The sequence below is a fragment of the Pyxicephalus adspersus genome, chromosome 3 (genome assembly GCF_032062135.1).
Source record: "Pyxicephalus adspersus chromosome 3, UCB_Pads_2.0, whole genome shotgun sequence".
NCBI lineage: Eukaryota > Metazoa > Chordata > Amphibia > Anura > Pyxicephalidae > Pyxicephalus > Pyxicephalus adspersus.
Genome location: NC_092860.1, coordinates 81942402 through 81961408, shown reverse-complemented (window position 1 = coordinate 81961408; position 19007 = coordinate 81942402). Strand labels below are relative to the sequence as shown.

General features: G+C 36.4%; 1 protein-coding gene across 1 annotated transcript in view; it reads right to left on the bottom strand.

Moving 5' to 3' along the window:
• Nucleotides 1–19007, bottom strand: part of CDS1 (CDP-diacylglycerol synthase 1) — a 35930-nt gene that overhangs the window by 4675 nt on the left and 12248 nt on the right. Inside the window, exons 4-11 of the mRNA XM_072405442.1 lie at nt 15627–15724; nt 13398–13537; nt 9878–9936; nt 7455–7537; nt 4690–4777; nt 3560–3628; nt 2321–2473; nt 756–875 (exon numbers count right to left, since the gene is read on the bottom strand). Coding sequence (XP_072261543.1) covers nt 756–875; nt 2321–2473; nt 3560–3628; nt 4690–4777; nt 7455–7537; nt 9878–9936; nt 13398–13537; nt 15627–15724 — 810 coding nt within the window. The remainder of the gene's footprint in view (nt 1–755; nt 876–2320; nt 2474–3559; nt 3629–4689; nt 4778–7454; nt 7538–9877; nt 9937–13397; nt 13538–15626; nt 15725–19007) is intronic.

Below are 19007 nucleotides of genomic sequence, written 5' to 3'. Positions count from 1 at the left end.
GGGACACAGGAAGAGGACACTGGCTGCGGGGACCGGCGGGGATACAGGTAAGTAAAAAAATATGCATTCGGACCATAAGACGCACCCTGATTTTCCCCCCACTTTAGGGGGAAAAAAAGTGCGTCTTATGGTCCGAAAAATACGGTAAGTGCCATTTTTTTAAAAACTCAACATTTTTAGAATATGCGCCAATGCAATGCAAGTAAACACATTTATTCTGGTGCCAGCAATCGTCTAGAGTGCGTCGAATTATAATTTAAAAGATGTATTTGGTATACCAATCATAGGGGAAGTGGGCCTAAAACTGGTCCAAAATAAGTTAATTTTTTTTCTATCCCAAGAGAAACGTTATTAAAGAGAACATAAATCTTTGTAATTCAAACTTAGCTGGATGGAAGTTGGATGCACCTTGTCCCAAACTGAATCTGTGTCAACAAGCTTTTGTTTACTTCACTACATGTGATTGGGAATTCAGGTCAAAAGGAGGTCAACTGTACAGTAGGTCACATGACCCTGTCAATGAATTCTGAATGTTGTCAGAAACATCTCAAATTATTTCCTTCGACCAAAGCACAAAGCCTGTTGACAAAGGCTCTAAAACAGATAATAATGACAGAACAATAATAATGCAAACATATTAGTGCTTGTTTCTGTATATTGGTAGTCTATCATCACCCAATATTAAGAAAAGATGAAAACAAGAAATACATACTAATACATTTCCATATTGCAAACTTTACCAATGCAGAACTCACCTTAATTTTAAAAGCTCTTTTAAAGCCGCTGGCAAAGAATCCTCCAAATGGTCCAATTAATGATCCGAATGTGGAGAGAGCGATGCTATGAATCTGGAATGGATACATCTGGACTGTTTTCTGGAAGGCAGAAATTATTAACTTACATTCTATATCTATATGCTACTGATAAAAATACTTGATAATAAGAAATACCTACTGAAAAGATTTGCACATAGAATATTAAGCCTACATTAAAAAATATGCCCCCCTGCTTTTATATATCAGATTAGAACCACAAATAAAGCTTTTCCATTATAATATAACTGGGAGTAACACCTACATGTGCCATGGGCAAAAGTTATTTATGACAGTTATTTAAGGCACTTCAATATATGAGGATAACTAAGCACAAGAATGGAATTTAATACACTATATGCACCTTACTAGTCATTGTATCTGGTTGCTACATTGGTACATGTAAAAAAAAATTATCAACAAGAACAGAAACATTGTTTGATAATGCCAGAAATGGAGCAATGTTATCACTTCCAGTAATCGGATCTGGATATGTAAAACAATGTTATCTTATTTGTGTAAACTACTAATGCGCTTTACCTGCCTGTTATGGAGATGGACAATGAATGTCTCTATAAAGAGTAATGAGGAATGAGTTCAAAAATGAAAAACATTATCAGGTGAAATACTGACTAGACTGATAAGCCACTGTTTTTGGGTTTAAAAAGACTCTATGATCACTTGATATGAGAATCGTGTGTACTGTATGCGTTTCATGTGCATAACTTAGAGTGGACCTAAACTCAACATTTTTACTTTACATAAAAAAGGTAGACAACCCTTATACTTATAAGAAAAAATGTAATTGATTTTTTAAAGTGCAACACCCTTTTTGTTTTGTTTTTTTAAAAAGGGGTGCAGCACTGTCCCTTTAAGTCTTGATTGCCACAAATGAGTGCACAGGCTCTGGCTGCATGTGCAGAAGGGGCATTTTTACAATATGGGGAAAGAGATGCTGATATCATGCATACGCAGATGGCGGCGCCTGGTGCTTGCTCGCCACCGAGACTAAGAATAGTTCTAGGACAATGCAGGACCGAATCGGGAAAAGGTCAAGCACCATCGAGGGAAGGTCCAACGCCATGAAGGGATCTGCGAGATTAAAGGTAAGTGTGCTTTTTTTTTATTTTCACTTTAGTTCTGTTTTAATACATTAAACCTGATAAAAGCAGTCAACTCTGTACATATGTAAAAATTAATGAGGAACAGAAATGTTACATTCTAGTAACTTGGAGGTGTTTATTGAAAATTGCCTGTTTAATTAAGGCCACAGGCTTCTGGAAATCCTGGCACAAATTGAGTGAAAGAGTCTGTTTATATAATGAGGTAGGAGTCATGACATCATTTAACACAGTCATTAATTAATTCACTGAACTGGATCTCATGAACATGTTGCTATGGTGAGGAAACGTTCACCCGTTTGCAGGGCGCACCTTTGCTTCTTCAAACATAAAAATTCAGGTTTCTCTATATTGTTTCTGCTTGTTCTGAAACCACAGAATACCTACCCATCCCAGTAATGACTGTAGAAATAGAGGGACGGTGTAGTCATGCAGCCTGAAGATTGCAGATGGTTCACAGCTGGTAGAGAAGCTGTTTGATTCATTGTTATATTCCACGGGGCAAACAAAAAACTGGAACTGAGATAATATGTAGGAAAACTGCAAAACAAGAAATAAAGGGATAACAAAAATAAAAACTGCTTCAATAGATTTAAAATTATTTAATAAGAAATGATCAGGAAAACTGTGACCCCGTGGGATATAGCCTGCATAGACGTCTAAGAGTAGGTATGGCCACTGCAAAAAATATTTTACAAGGATAGAGGTATGTATCTGGGGCAAGATGGGTAGTGTCAGAAAATGTGCTTATTTATATAGAAGGGGTCTCCAACTCATCCTATAGAGCCAGTATCCATAAAAACTTTAATAATTCTTTAATGGACAGCAGTAAATGAAGAATTAAAAATAAATATTGGTGTTTATACTAAAATCTGCCCTGCAAGTGGCCCATGGGGACTAAAGCTCGGGATCCTTGATTCAATGGAAATATATATAACTGTTTTGTACTTTTTCTTTTTTTTAGCTCAGTAAATTCATAGGTGTGTTGCATACAAATATTTTTATTAATTTATGCAAACAACTCTTGCCCACTCCCACAAATGTCCTGCACACAGTTTCTAAGCATTTTGTTGCTGACATCATCGTGTCAGTGCACAAGTGTACTGGGCGAGTTTATTTCCGTGAAATATCTGGTGAAGATTTGGGGACGAGATACAGCAATGGATTCTTTAACCCTGTTCATCGACTTGAATAAGAATACTTACACTCTTATTGGTATCTCAATGCATTATGTTAGCAATAAATGGAGATTGTAAATACATAATGGACCAATGCAATATTGTGAGTACAGGGACCAGAGGGCTTGTCCAGCCTATCTGTCTGCAGGACTGCAACCAGATAGGCCCTCTGGTACACTCAGAACTATGTATGAAGAAAATATGTATGTATAGTATCATATATATTATATATCATTTATATTTATTTATATACATCAAATATTTAGTATATTTTATTGCAACAAGATAATGGGAAACAACTTTCCTGTCTAACTAATGGGTACTCTCATCCTTTAGGAGATTTAATATACTTATAGCATTATAAATACAAAATACTAATGAATAAGGAAATCATAAAACCCCCCAGGTAAATGACTTGAAAAAAAAGGAGGAAATGAAAACTACTTACAATAAATCCAAATATTATGGTCAGGAAGAATCCACCAATAAAACCTTCCCAAGTCTTTTTGGGTGACAACTAGTAGAAAAAAAAGAAACGTTATTGGTGTATTAGTACATTTGTTAAATACACCTAAAAGTAGCTATATATAACTGACATAGTTCCAGATAGTGAATACTGTGGCTTATTGGTCATGAAATATTATATAGCGCCAACATATTACGCAGAACTGTATATTAAATAGGGATTGCAAATGACAGACTAATACAGACAGTGATACAGTAGGAGAGGACCCTGCCCCGAAGAGCTTACAATCTAGTAGGTGGGGGAATTTCACACACAATAGGATGGGAGATATGTAGTGGTGGGAAGTAGTGGTGGTTTCAAATGACAGAAGAAGACGGGTAGGCAAGTTTGAAAAAATGGGCTTAGAGCGCTCTTTTAAATGAGCAGAAAGTAGGAGCAAGCTGAATAGGACAGTATAAGATTTCTGCACATTAAATACAATCATCACTATCTTTTATCTGGATTAGGGAGCTCTTGGAGAAGTGTGGAGCAGAGTTAATTACAAATGATATCTCCTATTACACAGTTCTTACAGGTGATATGGAATTTTAAAGTAATGTATTTAATTTATTAGTCACTAACAAAGCATGCCTGGTACACACCTGAGAGCCCCTAAGAAACATAAATCTGCAATGAGCATCTATTGACTAGTATCACTGAGGCAATCCCATACTGTATTCTACAATATAATATGGAGAACTTCTTGGAAGCATGCCGATTCCTGGAGAAGACCCAGCACCACCTTCATAAGCCACATATTGCCCAAAACACACCTCACAGTAACAGTCTAGCAATTCATATACAGCAACCAGCCCCTGGATATGCCTAGTTGTCTTGGAATAGGTTAGCTTCATTTGGCAGGGTAGTGTCTGACTTACTAAAAACTGCACCTAAAACAAAAACTGTTAGGTAGGTTTGTAAAAGCTACCTAGTAATTTCAGTCCCCAAATGCTGCTTATTGTCAGCCCAATTGGATTTAGGGGCACAGGCCATTTCTGGAAGTTCAGCAAGTATTTTTATGGGATACCTGTGTTGTGCATGTACACTACTGTTACTACTGATTTTCTGCTTACCTTTATTAAAGGTGTTCTGCCAAAGAAGAATCCAAACATATAAGCCATTATATCATTACAGATAACAATGGACACTGGAACTAAAAACCTATGAAACATAAAATACAATGGTTAGGCAATGACACAAATTGTAGTCAATTTACCACATACAACTACCAACTAGATTTCTATGTTACTTGATGGCAGGTACACTTCAGGAATCAGTTACTTCCAAAATGTAGCAATGCAGAGAACCTTAAGGATAAATTCAGATTTGTAGCGGGAACAGTGGATCCTAGATGGCTTCTTGCGGCTGGTACTTGCCATCTGCCACAACCACTATGCTGGTGCTTAATGAACCAGCTTGTAAACATTTGACAGCAGATGACACTCAGCAGCTCACCCCAATTTTTTTAATGGCTGAACTGAGCCTTAATGTTAGGCGAAATAAAATTTATAAATAAATATATTCAAATTTATTGTTTACTACTATATTTGAGATTCAAATCCAGTGGTACTGGGAAATAGTATCAAGCTATTAGGGCAATTTACAAAGGAGAAATAAAAAATCAAATTGTGAGGCACAGCAAACATGTTCCTTGCTTTATTTAGTACACAAGCATTCATTGAAGGCTACTTTTCCAGTCAACATTACAATACCTATAACTATTGCACTAGTTTTAAGTATATTCTTGTGTTTAACGTGGCTTAAAAAATGTGTGGTCAGGCTGGTTTTTTTTTACAGAAAAGGGAAAATATACCTTCTGCAAAAAGCATTCTTACCTGCCTGGTTGCTCCTGGGTCAAAATTGCTAAGCTAAAGGCAGCACAGTGGCTCAGAGGTTAGCACTCTGGCCTTTGCAGCACTAGGTCCCAGGTTCAAATCTCGGCTAGGACATCTGCATGGAGTTTGCGTGGGTTTCCTCAGGGTACTCTGGTTTACTCCCACATTCCAAAAACATGCAGTTAGGTTAATTGACTTCCCCCCTTAGAGGTGGGGACATTAGATTGTGAAACCCTTTGAGGGGCAGCTAGTGACATGATTATAGACTTTGTACAGCGCTGCGTAATATGTTGGCGTTTAAGAAAATACTGTGTAATAATAATAATAATAAGCTGTGCATGTGCAGCTAAGTGTTGGTTGCAATCCTGGCTTCCCCTGCAGTGGGCAGGGACTGAAAAAATTAACATCACCTGGGCCCCACTATTGAAAATGGCTGAAGATCACAACTAAGAAGAAAAGGAAGGAAGGAAGATGGTGGCTCTCTGGAACAGATGAGTTTAGTGGGGTTTAGTTTTTTTTATAATAATAAAAATATAATATAATAACTTTAATAAAAATATGTCTTTGCACTATATATGTAGAACCTTTCTATTTGGTGTACCATTGGGAAATGTTTCCTGACTTCTTTTCCCAGAAACCTCTTGTACAGTTGTCCCCAGTACAAGTATCTCCACTGGAAGATCACCTCTAAAATTTGGATTTCCCCAAACTTTATTTTTTTAGTGAACATGCCCAGCAGTGTGAATAGCTTCTGTGTAATGGGGATACAGAGGACCCGAGCCTTTCCTGCTTTATCCAAAACTAAAAAAAAGTTTTGCCTAGAAATGCATGTTAACTAATGTATTGTATAGTTGGAAAACATAACGAAAAAAAGACTGCAATGTGTCAGTTGATAAAACTACCATCTTCTGTAATCTCTCTAGAGCAAATGTTTACTGAAAACAGAAAATGAAACAGAGTTTATTCAACTAACTTACTAAGAAAATAGAGAAATTGTAATAGGAAAATACCTTTCTACAATGCAAATTTATAGTTGGATGAAAAAAAAACTATACACTAAAAGCAATACATGGTCACTATGTTTACCCATCCAAGGGTCAAGGGGAATTATAAGATGAATATCTCCTTAGTGTCCTATGGTCCTGCTAGAATACATAATGCACCAATACAAGGCACACACCTAGACAATAAAATGTATAGTGTGCATGTCTCCTTTTGCTCTACCCAAATAAAACTGCAGCTGTGGCAGCTTATACTGAAAAGTATTCGTTACACTAAGCAGATTTTATGTCATTGTTTGTTATTTTGGGATTCTGCAATATCCACAGTATTAAATAACATTAGAGCGTATAACTAAACAAAAAAACTGAATAGATAAAATGCTATCGACATTGCATTAAAGAAGCTCTGTCATCTGCATACTTAACTCTTAAAGCTCTGAAAATACATATCCAATGAATAAAAGGGGAATTTTTTTGTTATTGCTTAAATAGTTATAAGTCTTTATCTTGCCTCATTTCTTTACCCTGATTTTCAAAGCTTATGGGCATGGAACAACCAGCCAGATGAGCTGCTACACCTACTAAAAGACAAAGCTTGAAAATGGTCACAGATCGCAGGGATGAAATAAAGGACAAATATGGCTGTCGCCTGTGAGGGAATAAGGACAGGCGAACATAGCAGGGTTAAGTTCTGTTAAGTTCTGTGCACATTTTAGCCTCTCTCTGCCAGAAATAAAGTATATGAAGTAGGAAATGGTGTAAACCAAAATCAGACCTATATGTGACCTTCGAGAGCTAGAGCAGAGGACACATGGTATAGTGGAATGAGGATCCTATGTACAATAGAGGTGTGGACTAACAAACATAGTAAAATGTCTCAGCAGATTAATGCAATCAAAATATATTTAAATATTAAGGCAGCCAAAGAAAATGCAAAACACAGCAAATACGTTCATGAACCAATGAAAACATATCATGAAGCAAACTGATGTAGACCCTTACCAGATCGTTCCTTCAAAAAGATTTTGAATGACAAGATGGGACTGAGTGACAGTGATCAGCAAAGTGACATGAGTCCATCCAAACTGTTAATGGAGACAACAATACCACAATGAGCAAAAGTGGAAACAAAATGCATGAATAAACATTTGGCTTGTATAGTATACATAGTGTAAAATGAAAGCCTGTGTATTAAATATGTCAAATTGATGTTTATTGTGATGTCCCTACATGTGTATTCTCTTATGTGTTACCAGCACTCAATATTCATAAGACCCCTCTTATCTTAGGCAGATCAAACTGTGCTCTGTGTGCCATTATTTCTTATACTTTCAGTGTGATCCTGTTGTTTATGATTTGGATCTTATGACTTGCTTATGCTATTTGTACATACTGACAAGTAAATATAAGGCAAGGAAGTAATTACTTCCCTCTGTGCATCACATGATCCCAAATTCTTTCAGCAGCTTGCACAGTACATATTAGTTTTGTTAAGTCATTTGGCCGGCATGTTACTTTAACTGCTGCCATCAACACACAGCACAAATATTAAAAAGTGTGATTTTACAAGTGTTTTCATTGATAATCTGTAACAGGGTATCTATATTAATGTAAGAATATGGAGGGTATACATAACAAGAAGTGATGTCAGATGAGAAAGTAACTCTATAGTGTATTTACACAATTTCACTACTAAGAAAAAGTTGTTGTTAAAATGTATGGAACATGTGACATATTTGTGGAGCGTTGCACTTAACGTTGATAGGTCAAAATTTTGTCAGCAGACATCATGCTTATCTAATCTAACACAAAAATCAAACGGCATGCTAGTAAATGTCAGTTATTTACTGAACACAGAAAAATGTTTCTACTTTTGGCCAAAGAAATAGTTTTTATAACAGAGAAGCTTAACATGAAACTGTGCTTAGTTAAGGATATTATATTAAGGAAACACGGGGCATGTTGATACTGAAAATATGGCAGCATTCCATTTATCCGATTGCATTAATGTGGAAAGAAAGGCTTGGCTGTTCTTCTGTCACAAGAATGGGGAGGAGAAGGGAGCTTCACTATGAATCTGTAACATGTAAAATGGGCTAGGTTATGATTAGATAATAGAAAAAAACTTTCAGAGAGCTGATGAATGACTGTCTGGTGTAATAAAATTACTTTCAGATGTTAAAGTGACTTTAGATTAAGAAACACTTTCATTGGTAAATGTAAGCATGCTAGGCAACGTGTATGGAATTTCTTACAGGTATTTATTATCTCTTCTGCATGTGATCGCAATACCATGCATTCCTCTCTAAAAGAAGGGCACAAACATTGCCAAGACCCTATTCAGGTTCGGCATGTACTTTCTGTGTTGCTGGCTTAAAAAGAACACAACTATGCAAACTGTAGGCATGTGCAGATCTTGGCTGTGCACAACAGAGCTCAGTTCTTGCTATATTCTCTCACTTTGGGACCTAAATAAAATACCCGTCTGATCACTGGGGGGCAGGAGACCAAGTAAATGATCCCTCCTGCCTGAAGCAGACTAACTATCATCTCAGCCTAGGCAAAAAAAGTGAATTAGAGCTATAGAAAAGATTTTAGGGGATTAAAGGAAAAGATTTCTTGAAAAATTATACTGTTGCTGCATATTGTGACATGCCAGGATTTTAAATATTTGGATTTACAGAATCCACTTTAATGTTAGTTACTAGGTTTATGAACCATTCTGTTATCGATATGACTACAAATGACATCATATCATACAATTGTGAATAAGAAAATGTCATTGTATCAGATTCCTGTTTCTTTTTCTAAAGAGCATTGACTAGTATAACAAATGCTATGCCAGATCCATTATGTACTACATTAAAAGATACACCAACCCTTCACCATTAGTTGCAAAGTAGTAGCAATCCATTAAAAATACATTACCCATGGACATGGAAATGTATGCATACATGTTAGATTTACAGAGTTGCAGCACTGGTGCAGATTACAGTAAACCTGTCAAAAGTTAGGCTAATTTTGGTAGTGGAGTTTGGCATTGCCCCTTTTACCTTCCAAGCCTTTCTATTGGTTAGCAAGCCTGCCAGTTATTAAAGCAATAGGAGAAATAGCAGGAATGAGACAAACTCAACATTTGCAGACATATGTCTTTGTAGTTGGAATAAGTCATGTAGTTGGAAATAAATATAGTTATCCTTGTGTACACCTTGGTGAACTGAGTCTACAATCAAAACTTGGATATTAATTCAGTCGATAACTCTGGATCCACCGCCCACAAATAGGTGTATGTAAAGCTATCCTGTGCTTATACATTTTACTCTTTTATTTAGCTGGAACTATCCAGGTTTTGTACATGTTCATTGTTCACAATAAAGGGGTCCTGTATTTTATGTTGACTAAAACCATTTACAATCAATACACACCATGTAAAACTGAAGACGGTACTGCTTCTTCACTAAACTCAAAACAAACATGCAGAAACCTGTGTGACAGAAAAATAAAAACATGCAAAAAACTTTACAAACTTGTGTAACTAATTAACACAAACATCTAGGAAGTGGAACACTTAAATCAAATAGACAAATAGAATTATTTCTGACACTGGCACAAAAACGATACATAACAATAAAACATGTACATAAGAATATTAAAAGGTTATGAATAACAACAAGGACTGCACGCAGTGAAAGTTAATGGGGATTTCAGCCTAAATGAACTCAAATGACCTTAAGCTGTGTGCAGAGGGAACATTTTTGTTGCTGGAAACAATCTTTTTTGATCGTTTCCAGTGAGAGTAGAATGAACAAACTACAGGGCTGTTCAGATTTATGGGAGGGGGAAGAATAAACTTAACATATGACTTTCACATATTAGGACACTGGTAGTCCCCACTTACTTGTTTAGCAATTTGCTGTAGTGAATTACTAAATCATGTAGGGTGACTACAGTATACATGCTAGATCTCCACACGAGATGATCACAGGATTTTGTCCTGGGCAGCAATTATCTAAAACGTGTATGTAGCTTTAACGCCCTCTAGGAAGCAATACCGCTATTGTTCCTTTTTATTGGTGAAAATATCTGAATGGCCAGGCTGCAATCTCAGGTATCACACAAATGATAAAAAATAGGTTATTTTCAAACAAACCTAAAGATTTTTCTAGTATTAAAGATTGTAGAGTGTATGGTCACCTTTAAACTCATTGGGCCTGATTTAATAAAGCTCTCCAAGGCTGGTGAGGACACTTTTTTTTATCAGTGAAGTTGAGTGATCCAGCAAACCTGGAAATGGACCTGGTCCAGGATTAAAATCATTTGCTAACAAATAGCAAATGACTAAAATTAATTCCAGGTTTGTTGGATCACTCAGCTTCACTGATGAATGTGTATCTTCTTCAGCCTTGGAAAGCTTTAATAAATCAGAACCATACTCTCAGACAGTCTGGTATATCATACCAAACCATGCAGTTTGTTAACTATTGTAAAAATGTTATATATTTTAAAACCACACACATATACTATAGAGGAGATGATGGGCTTTCAGGTCAAGCACTGGCTTGACTTGATTTAGATATAGTTTTCTTATCAATGAAGATCCTATCATGTACTGGCTTATCAATAACTATGTGGTAAATGATCGGTTACCTGGCTGGATGTAAATTTAAAGCACTGCCTAAGTCACTTCTTGCATTGCAAAGTTGCTGGTAAAAGAGATGACACTACGAAACTGTAATGGTTGTTGTTAGCCTAATGTGACTAGTAGATAAAAAAGTTCAGGTATCTAGAGGTCCCCTTTACACACAAATGCCAGACTGATCTCACAATTGGTGGTAGTAATAAAGCTTACCCACACCTCCTGCCAGTAATGGAGGTTTCATGGGTGTTTTGACACAGGAAATGGAGGTGCTTTGCCAAATAAGAGCTGCCCAGGTATAATGAGGGAAAGTATTTTTGGGATCAGAATTTTATTTCTAGAAATATTCACGATTTGGCTTTCCACTGACCCTAAATGATATTTTCACAAATATCTCTTGCCTTGTGCTGTATCTGAATGGGATTAGAACCAAATACTGAACTCCATTTAAATGGCACATTGCAGACCCAATGGAAACAAAACATAACACAAATTACCAAGTACACGCTACCTTTATGACCAAGGTCACTAGCCCTAGGTTGCTAGCAGAAGCTAAGCTATATTGGATTCTTGATTTTACATTAACCATAAAGATTCTAAACTGAAAAGATGTACAGGGGAGGCTTAGTTACTAAACTGTAATAATACAAAAGCATACAAAAGTGTTTCAGTTTTATGTATTATTACCTGACATGACATGAATAAATGCCATGCAAATACTAAAATATATCTAAACTCTCGATTACTTAAACTCTGTTTGTGGATTTAAATATCTTGTGAACGGATAACTTCCTATGCTCCATGCTTCTGCATGCCTGTAATCAATTATTTTGTCCTCAGGGAGCTCAGAGAACTATAGAACTACACCAGTCTGTGAACACCAGATGAACACCAGAAGAAGGATGGAGTTCCATGGTCCATTTTTTTCTTTCTGTTGTACTGAAACAGAAGGGAGAGCATTCAAGTGGAATCTCACTGGTGGAATTACCGTGTGACAATAAAGGAGGCCAGAGCAGCCAACATATATACCGGTAAACTGCAACATATTCCATTTTGTTTAGTTAGCTTTAACGCAATAAGTGAAACAAGTTCAAGAAATAAATGTAAAAGGTTATACCAATGGTAATATTTACATTTATACTCTAGCAATGAGACACACTTTTGCTCTGAGGACATACTTAAGCCAAAACCAGAACAAAATCAATAAAAAAAAAAAAATCTGCAATACAAACACTCCCGGAGAACAATGCACTTCGTACTGTCCAAATTACAAGGGTGTGCACAATAACTACTGCGAGTGAACACTAGGAAAGTGAAAACTTCTGTTAGAATATACAGAAAAATCACTTGCATTTTAAAAGAAGAGCCTTTTACTACATTATTTAAAGATGTCTGGATAATCATATCTGCTTCTAACGAAAGACATTTTCCCATCTTTTCTTTTAAAAACAGGGTCTGTAAGGAGGATCTCTGTGTATATAAAAAGACCTACATTCCCCATAATAATTCAGCATTCTCCAGCTTTACAACAATGATTTTATGTTGTCAAAGCTTAATTTGTCATGAACCTGAGCAATTTAAACTGAGCATACAGTACAAATTTACAGTGAAAACCACATAGAACAAAAAAAGTTTTTCTGTAAAAGTCAAGTAACGATCAGCACCATGGCTCAGAGGTTAGCACTCTGGCCTTTGCAGCGATGGGACCCAAGTTCAAAAATATTTTTTTTTTATTAAACAGTATTTATGTAGCCCCAACATATTACGCAGTGCTGTAAATTATTTAGGGTAGGACACTATCTGCTCGGAGTTTGCAGGTTCTCCCTATGTTTGCATGGGTTTCCTCTGGGTACTCGGGTTTCCTCCCACATTCTAAAAACATGCAGTTAGGTTAATTGGCTTCCCCCAAAATTGACATATGACTGTCATAGGGACATTAGATTGTTAGCTCCTAGGGACTAGGGACAGCTAGTAACATGACTTTGGGCTTTGTACAGCACTGCATAATATGTTGGCGCTATATAAATACTGTGAAGTAAGACAAATAATAATAATAATTTTTACTTTGTCTTCAGATCTGCATTAAAAGGGAACCCATAACTGTTTTTTGGTTCTTATGTTCTTTCTCATTGCCTTAATGCAATGCACTTTAATGTCAGGTAACATACATATTCAGCAAAAAATGTTTGAATTGCCTGGGTTTTTAATAAGAAGGCCCTGAATTACTGGCATTACTAGCATTCTCTTTATACAAGCTAATAAAGACACTCTCATTTCTGCTAGGTGAGAAGCATGACTCTCAAACTTACCTACAACATAAAGTGCAAATGATATAAATCGGTGATATCGAATGAGGAACTGAAGGGACTCTTCTCTCTGAACCAAGGTGGCAAAATAGTCTGCCAAGGTCTCCCCATAGAAAAAATAGTTAACACACAAGAGAAAGTACCTGCAAGTAAAACACAACTGCTTACAAAGAATGATTCCGATTTACATAGAAATACATTTTGCCAGACATACCATAACAATTAAAAAAAAAAAAACATTATAGCCAAACTTCATGTTAATATATAAAAAAAATCCAATGTTTGCAAATACTATTCCAATAAACACACCATGTCTTTAAACAAGACACCCTGCAATTAAAGATCCCACCAGTCTGTAATGCAGGGACTCCTATCTTTGCCGGGCATGCAGGTACCTGGGTGTGACAGATGCCAGTGTCCCCTACTTCTGCCTGCAGGCTGCTAAGTCCAGTCTATTGACTGCTAGTGGCCCCCATAGCTGACATGGCAGCCAGTAGGGGTAGAACCCCAGTATTCAGCAGGGGATGTTGGAATCAGCAAGATATAAAAGATTCTAAAATAAAAGGAAGATGGAAACCATGGCCTTCCAGCCCAGTAAAAAGGATGGCATGGTGACATTAAGCAATTTTTAGGTGTGTTTTAATGTATTTTAACACTTTTATTGCTACTTTTTATTTTTTTCATATACTCTAGAAAATCATTCACATGCCTATATAGATTCAGGGGGCTTGTACAATTTTTCTTTTTTTACTTTTTTTAATATTTAAACTTGAATTTTTGTTATCCTATTTTTTAATGTTATAGCAAGGAGTGGACATCATCACATGGGGGCTGCATCAAGTCATCAGGTAGATGTATGAAAAAAAAAAAGTCAATTCTACTACATAGCTGGGGAGCTCAGTGTAAATAAACTCCAAGGCTGCCATAGTGGTCAGGAGTTTGTTTACATGCAGACAAAACTGTATATGTAATCAAGGCAATATATTACAATGAATTTGCCTTGATCTTACACACTTGTAATCCCCTGTACAGACTACAACACATGCTGACAGAAGGATAGAGCAATGAGATGATGTTATTAGACTGATACCACTCCTTCACTCCTATTACAGACAGGAGATTTTCCAGGCTGTCCTCATAACACATATGGTTGCCTGACAAGCTGTGCTTTGTAGTAGGGTTGTGTGAATCTTGATAAAAATACAATTACAAACAATAACACTTCAAAAGGACTTATTTTTACACCAAACTGGTCAAATAAATGAACAGTACAATGAATGAAACATGGACATCTGACAAAACACACCAGTGTTTATTATTGTAAAGTATTAGCTTATGTTTAGTGATTATTTTAAAACATTTTCTTGTTTTTCCATTAAAATTTCGTTTTTCTTTAAGAAGTGTTTAGAAATATGAGAGGTTGGTGAGATCCACGCTGTTAGTAAATTCTCAGATTGAGGCTTGAACGCAGCCTGAATCCAAATACTTGCCTGTTTTCCGCCTTCTTAAAAACAAAGGCAAGTGCCAAGTCTCACCCAAACAGGAGTAGGAAAACAGGATTTACATGTAACTGTTTAAAAAAAAAAAGTTTCTATCTAAATCATACTGTGATGTGGCCTAATTTGATTGCAAAATGGAATAAGGGAGCTGGATGAAGCATTCCATTCCTTCAAAGCAGAGTCAATTACTTCAAAAACACAAAGAAAATTAATTATTAATTAAAGATTTTTTGCAGGATAAAAGCTGCTGTAGTTTATAAATTCGAACAGAGAGCCTGATTTATTAAAGCTCTCCAAGTCTGAAGAGGATATTTTCCTCATTGACGCTGGGTGATTCAGCAAACTTGGAATAGATCTGGTCCAGGAATCAAAACATTTGCTTACAAATAGTAAATGACATTGAAGAAATCCATTCCAGGTTTGCTGGTTAACCCAGCTTCACTGATGAAAGTGTATCCTGTCAAGCCTTGGAGTGCCTTAATAAATCAAATCCAGAGAGAGAAAAGAGAGCAAGAGAAGAGAGAGAGAAGAGAGGAGGGAGATATATTCCCTTATACAAAATAAATTATGAGTTGCATTAAAAATATTAAAGGTATCATACACCGTTAAAGTTTGGTAGTTCAAAGAATAAAGATTATATTAAAAATGCTCATATATTATTAATACAATTATGTTTTTGACATGCAGCATATAAACAATAGTACCGTGGTACAGTCAACATCTGATTACTTACCAGCTGAGAGTTCTGAACCATGGCAACTCATAGGAGCGATAGACTTTGTGGCCAATTGAAATAATTTCATGGAAACATTTCACCTGAATGGCTGATACCTGCAACACAGAGGGATAAAAGGCAAACAATTAAATAATATACAAATCAAACTCGTGGGATTCAAGTAGGGTCACAAGTACCACCAACAGCAATTGATTAAGGATTGTTGTCAACAAGAATTCACATTTTTAGGGCAACAAAAAAAACCCAGCATGTTTTGTGGCAGTTATGGACAACGTTTCTCCGGAGGGTTCCTTGACAATGAGCAGTTTGTGTCCCTTAGGTAAGTTTAAGTGACACCAATGATCTTTTTGACTATGTGTAAGGGTGACTATAAACAATATAGTAATTATAGCAGGTGTTCCCTGAAGACCTGAAATGTGTGAAATCTGAGTGAATACATATGCAAATACTTGTCTGTATTGTCTGCACATGTTTTGTTTTCCCCAGAAACACTGTTGAAAAAACAAACAGTCTATTGCCGTACAGACTTTACATGGCAGAGCTTTCTTCCTTACACTGCTTTTACCTGTGAAATTCTAGGCTGTTTTCCTCTGAAATAGGGAAATGGGCACCTTTGCTTTAGTGAAACACATGGTGCCTGGTCAGCAGAAATGCCCATGTATCATTTTTCATAAAATATAATAATTATGAATAATTTCATGCATCATTAAAGCTGAACTCCAGACATATATATACACATTAAAAAGACAATTCTGTAACAATGAAATGCATTTCTAAATATAACTAATCTGAGTATCTAAAAATATCATACATTTCCGTGGCCTGTAATTCCCTTTACAGATGCACATAGACTGAGGTGTGTTGACAAGTGTTCTTGATCAGAATGTATTGCCATAGTAGAGTTTCTGCTTTTTCTGTTGCTGGTTGGCAGAAATCCCTGAATGACAAACCTGGCTGCAGTGAATGACAATTAATTTATCTAAGAAAAAGTTCCCATGGACATGGACTCAACTGGACATGAAAATGTTTTACCTCATGTGGGTGAATGAAGTGTCTATCCTTTCATCTATTATCACAGATGTTCATTCTTATGCTGTATGTGCCCCATACCCTATCCTATGCATCCAGACCTTTCAGCCCTGAATAATGTGTGTCATTCTCATTAAAATGTTGTATAGGATATGGTACTTTATAGAAAAAATGCTCCAAGCTAGGCAGTACTAGCAGTCTTTTATTGGATTGGCTGTAAATGCCAAGTACCAAAATAACCTTTAAGGCATGAAAAGATGTAACCTTTTATTACTGGAATACAATAACAACATAAAGAACTGCTATGAATATAAAACAATTGATGTATGATATAGCACAGAGCCCATGTCATAGATCAGCTTATGTTAGTATCTAGGGACACAAGCTCGATTTCCAGTCTATAGAATGCTCCAATATGTAAATATAGCAAGTGCCTAAAACTATTGCAATGTAAGGAGAAACTTCTAGGTTCAAACACAACTAAATATAAGTAAACCTCTTTTATAATGCACATGTAATAAAAAAACACCATGGCCTGGGTCAACCTTTGTGAGAATCTATAGATAAATATAGTTGAATAGACTTTAACTTCAGTGATAACCCAGGGAACACTACTGATGCAAAAAAAAAAAAAAAAATGCAAAAAGATTTAGCATTACTCAATCTCCAATACTGTTCTAAGTTCAGTATGCCTGAATGGCTTACAAACATGAGTAGCTAGAATGTGGAAAAAAAGGTAGCTAAAAGGGAAAAACAAAATATAGAAATAAAAGAACATTAAAAGTCATTGTATGCAACAAATGGGTTGGGCGTCAGGGTGTACATATCACAAATTCTGGTGGTGGAAAGTGTAATTATTAAGTGGCTATTACACTTATTTATAAAAACAGTTAAAAAATATCTATCTATAAAGCTGGAATAAACTATCCATATCTTTATTTCTCTTTATGCTAATTTAATAAAACTGTCAAATGAAACTTGATAACAAACAGCGTTGATTTATCAAATCAGAATCTTTTGTTTCAATAGCTTTATTATATAGTGTACATTACAGACTGAAATTAAAGGTATTAGAAAAGCAAGGAGACATTTGTTTTAGCCAGGGTTGCTACAACAATCTGTACTTTTGGCCTAATGAGTAGGTTTAGAATTGAGTGTGCAGTTCATGAAGGTCAAAGTAATATTGTCTGTGAGTCTTTTGTCATGTATGTCCCACATATGTAAATTGCAGGTCTTCAAAACAATACAAAGAATTTATCAAGCTTTGTAAAAATCTTCATGACAGAACCATGCTTTGTAGTCTTGCAACCCATTTTAGAGTTCTAGAGCAGTGGTCCCCAACCCCTGGGCCGCAGACTGGTGCCGGTCCATGGCTGGTGAGTTGGGGAGGCCACAAATGTGGCCGAAGCACCGGTAGCGGTACATATACCGGGACGTGCTGTCACAAAGGTTAGAAACCACTGTTTTAGAGCAGTGGTCGCCAACCTTTTCGGACCCACGGACCACTAAATTTACCGGCTCTGGACCATGCATGTGCGGGGAGCCGGGTGTTACTAAAAGGGGAAGAAACTTCCACCATAGTGACGTCATGATGCCAGAACCTGCCCACTCTCCCATCGCAGGTCTGAGCCTCTGGACACAACCCGCCCACTGCCCTGAGCCTGCAATTCCATACAGGAGACATGGTCTGCGGCTCTGGCCGGTGCACCCCTGACAGCGGGGTCCTTCTCCTGACCCCACTTGGGGAAGCACCAGCCAGAGCCGCTAACCACCAAATTTTTTTTTACCGCGGACCACTGATTGGTGACTGCTGTTCAAGAGGACTCAGAATACCATACAAATGAGCGGTGTTGGGAATGACAATGATACAAACATTAGCTACAACAAGCACTGTGTAAATATTAAATATTACTGTATGCAAAATAGATGAAAAACACTGTTAGAAGGCAAAGCTAGTCCCCGCTGACTTGGACTAAAAGACTCAGCAATCTATATTTGGATTTCCACTTGATATACAGATATAGGACTATTTCTGCAGAACTACAAATCTAGTATATTATGTTTGCATTGTTCAGGACTCAGAAATAAAAAAATAAACGTTATATAAATGATCACACTTTGCTGAAACTATTTAATGGTTTATATCACAAAAAGCATAAAGCTCCATACACTAACAATGAATGTCACTATTTCAGTAATAGTAATGGCCTTTATTAGCTACTGTTAAACTGTTTTGCACGTGAAAAAAGAATTAAAAATTAGTGTTTGATATCACTATTCATTACTGTTCTTGTCTTTTATGTGTGAGCTTTAAATCATCACTGTTTTCTACAGGATAAGTGCAAAAGG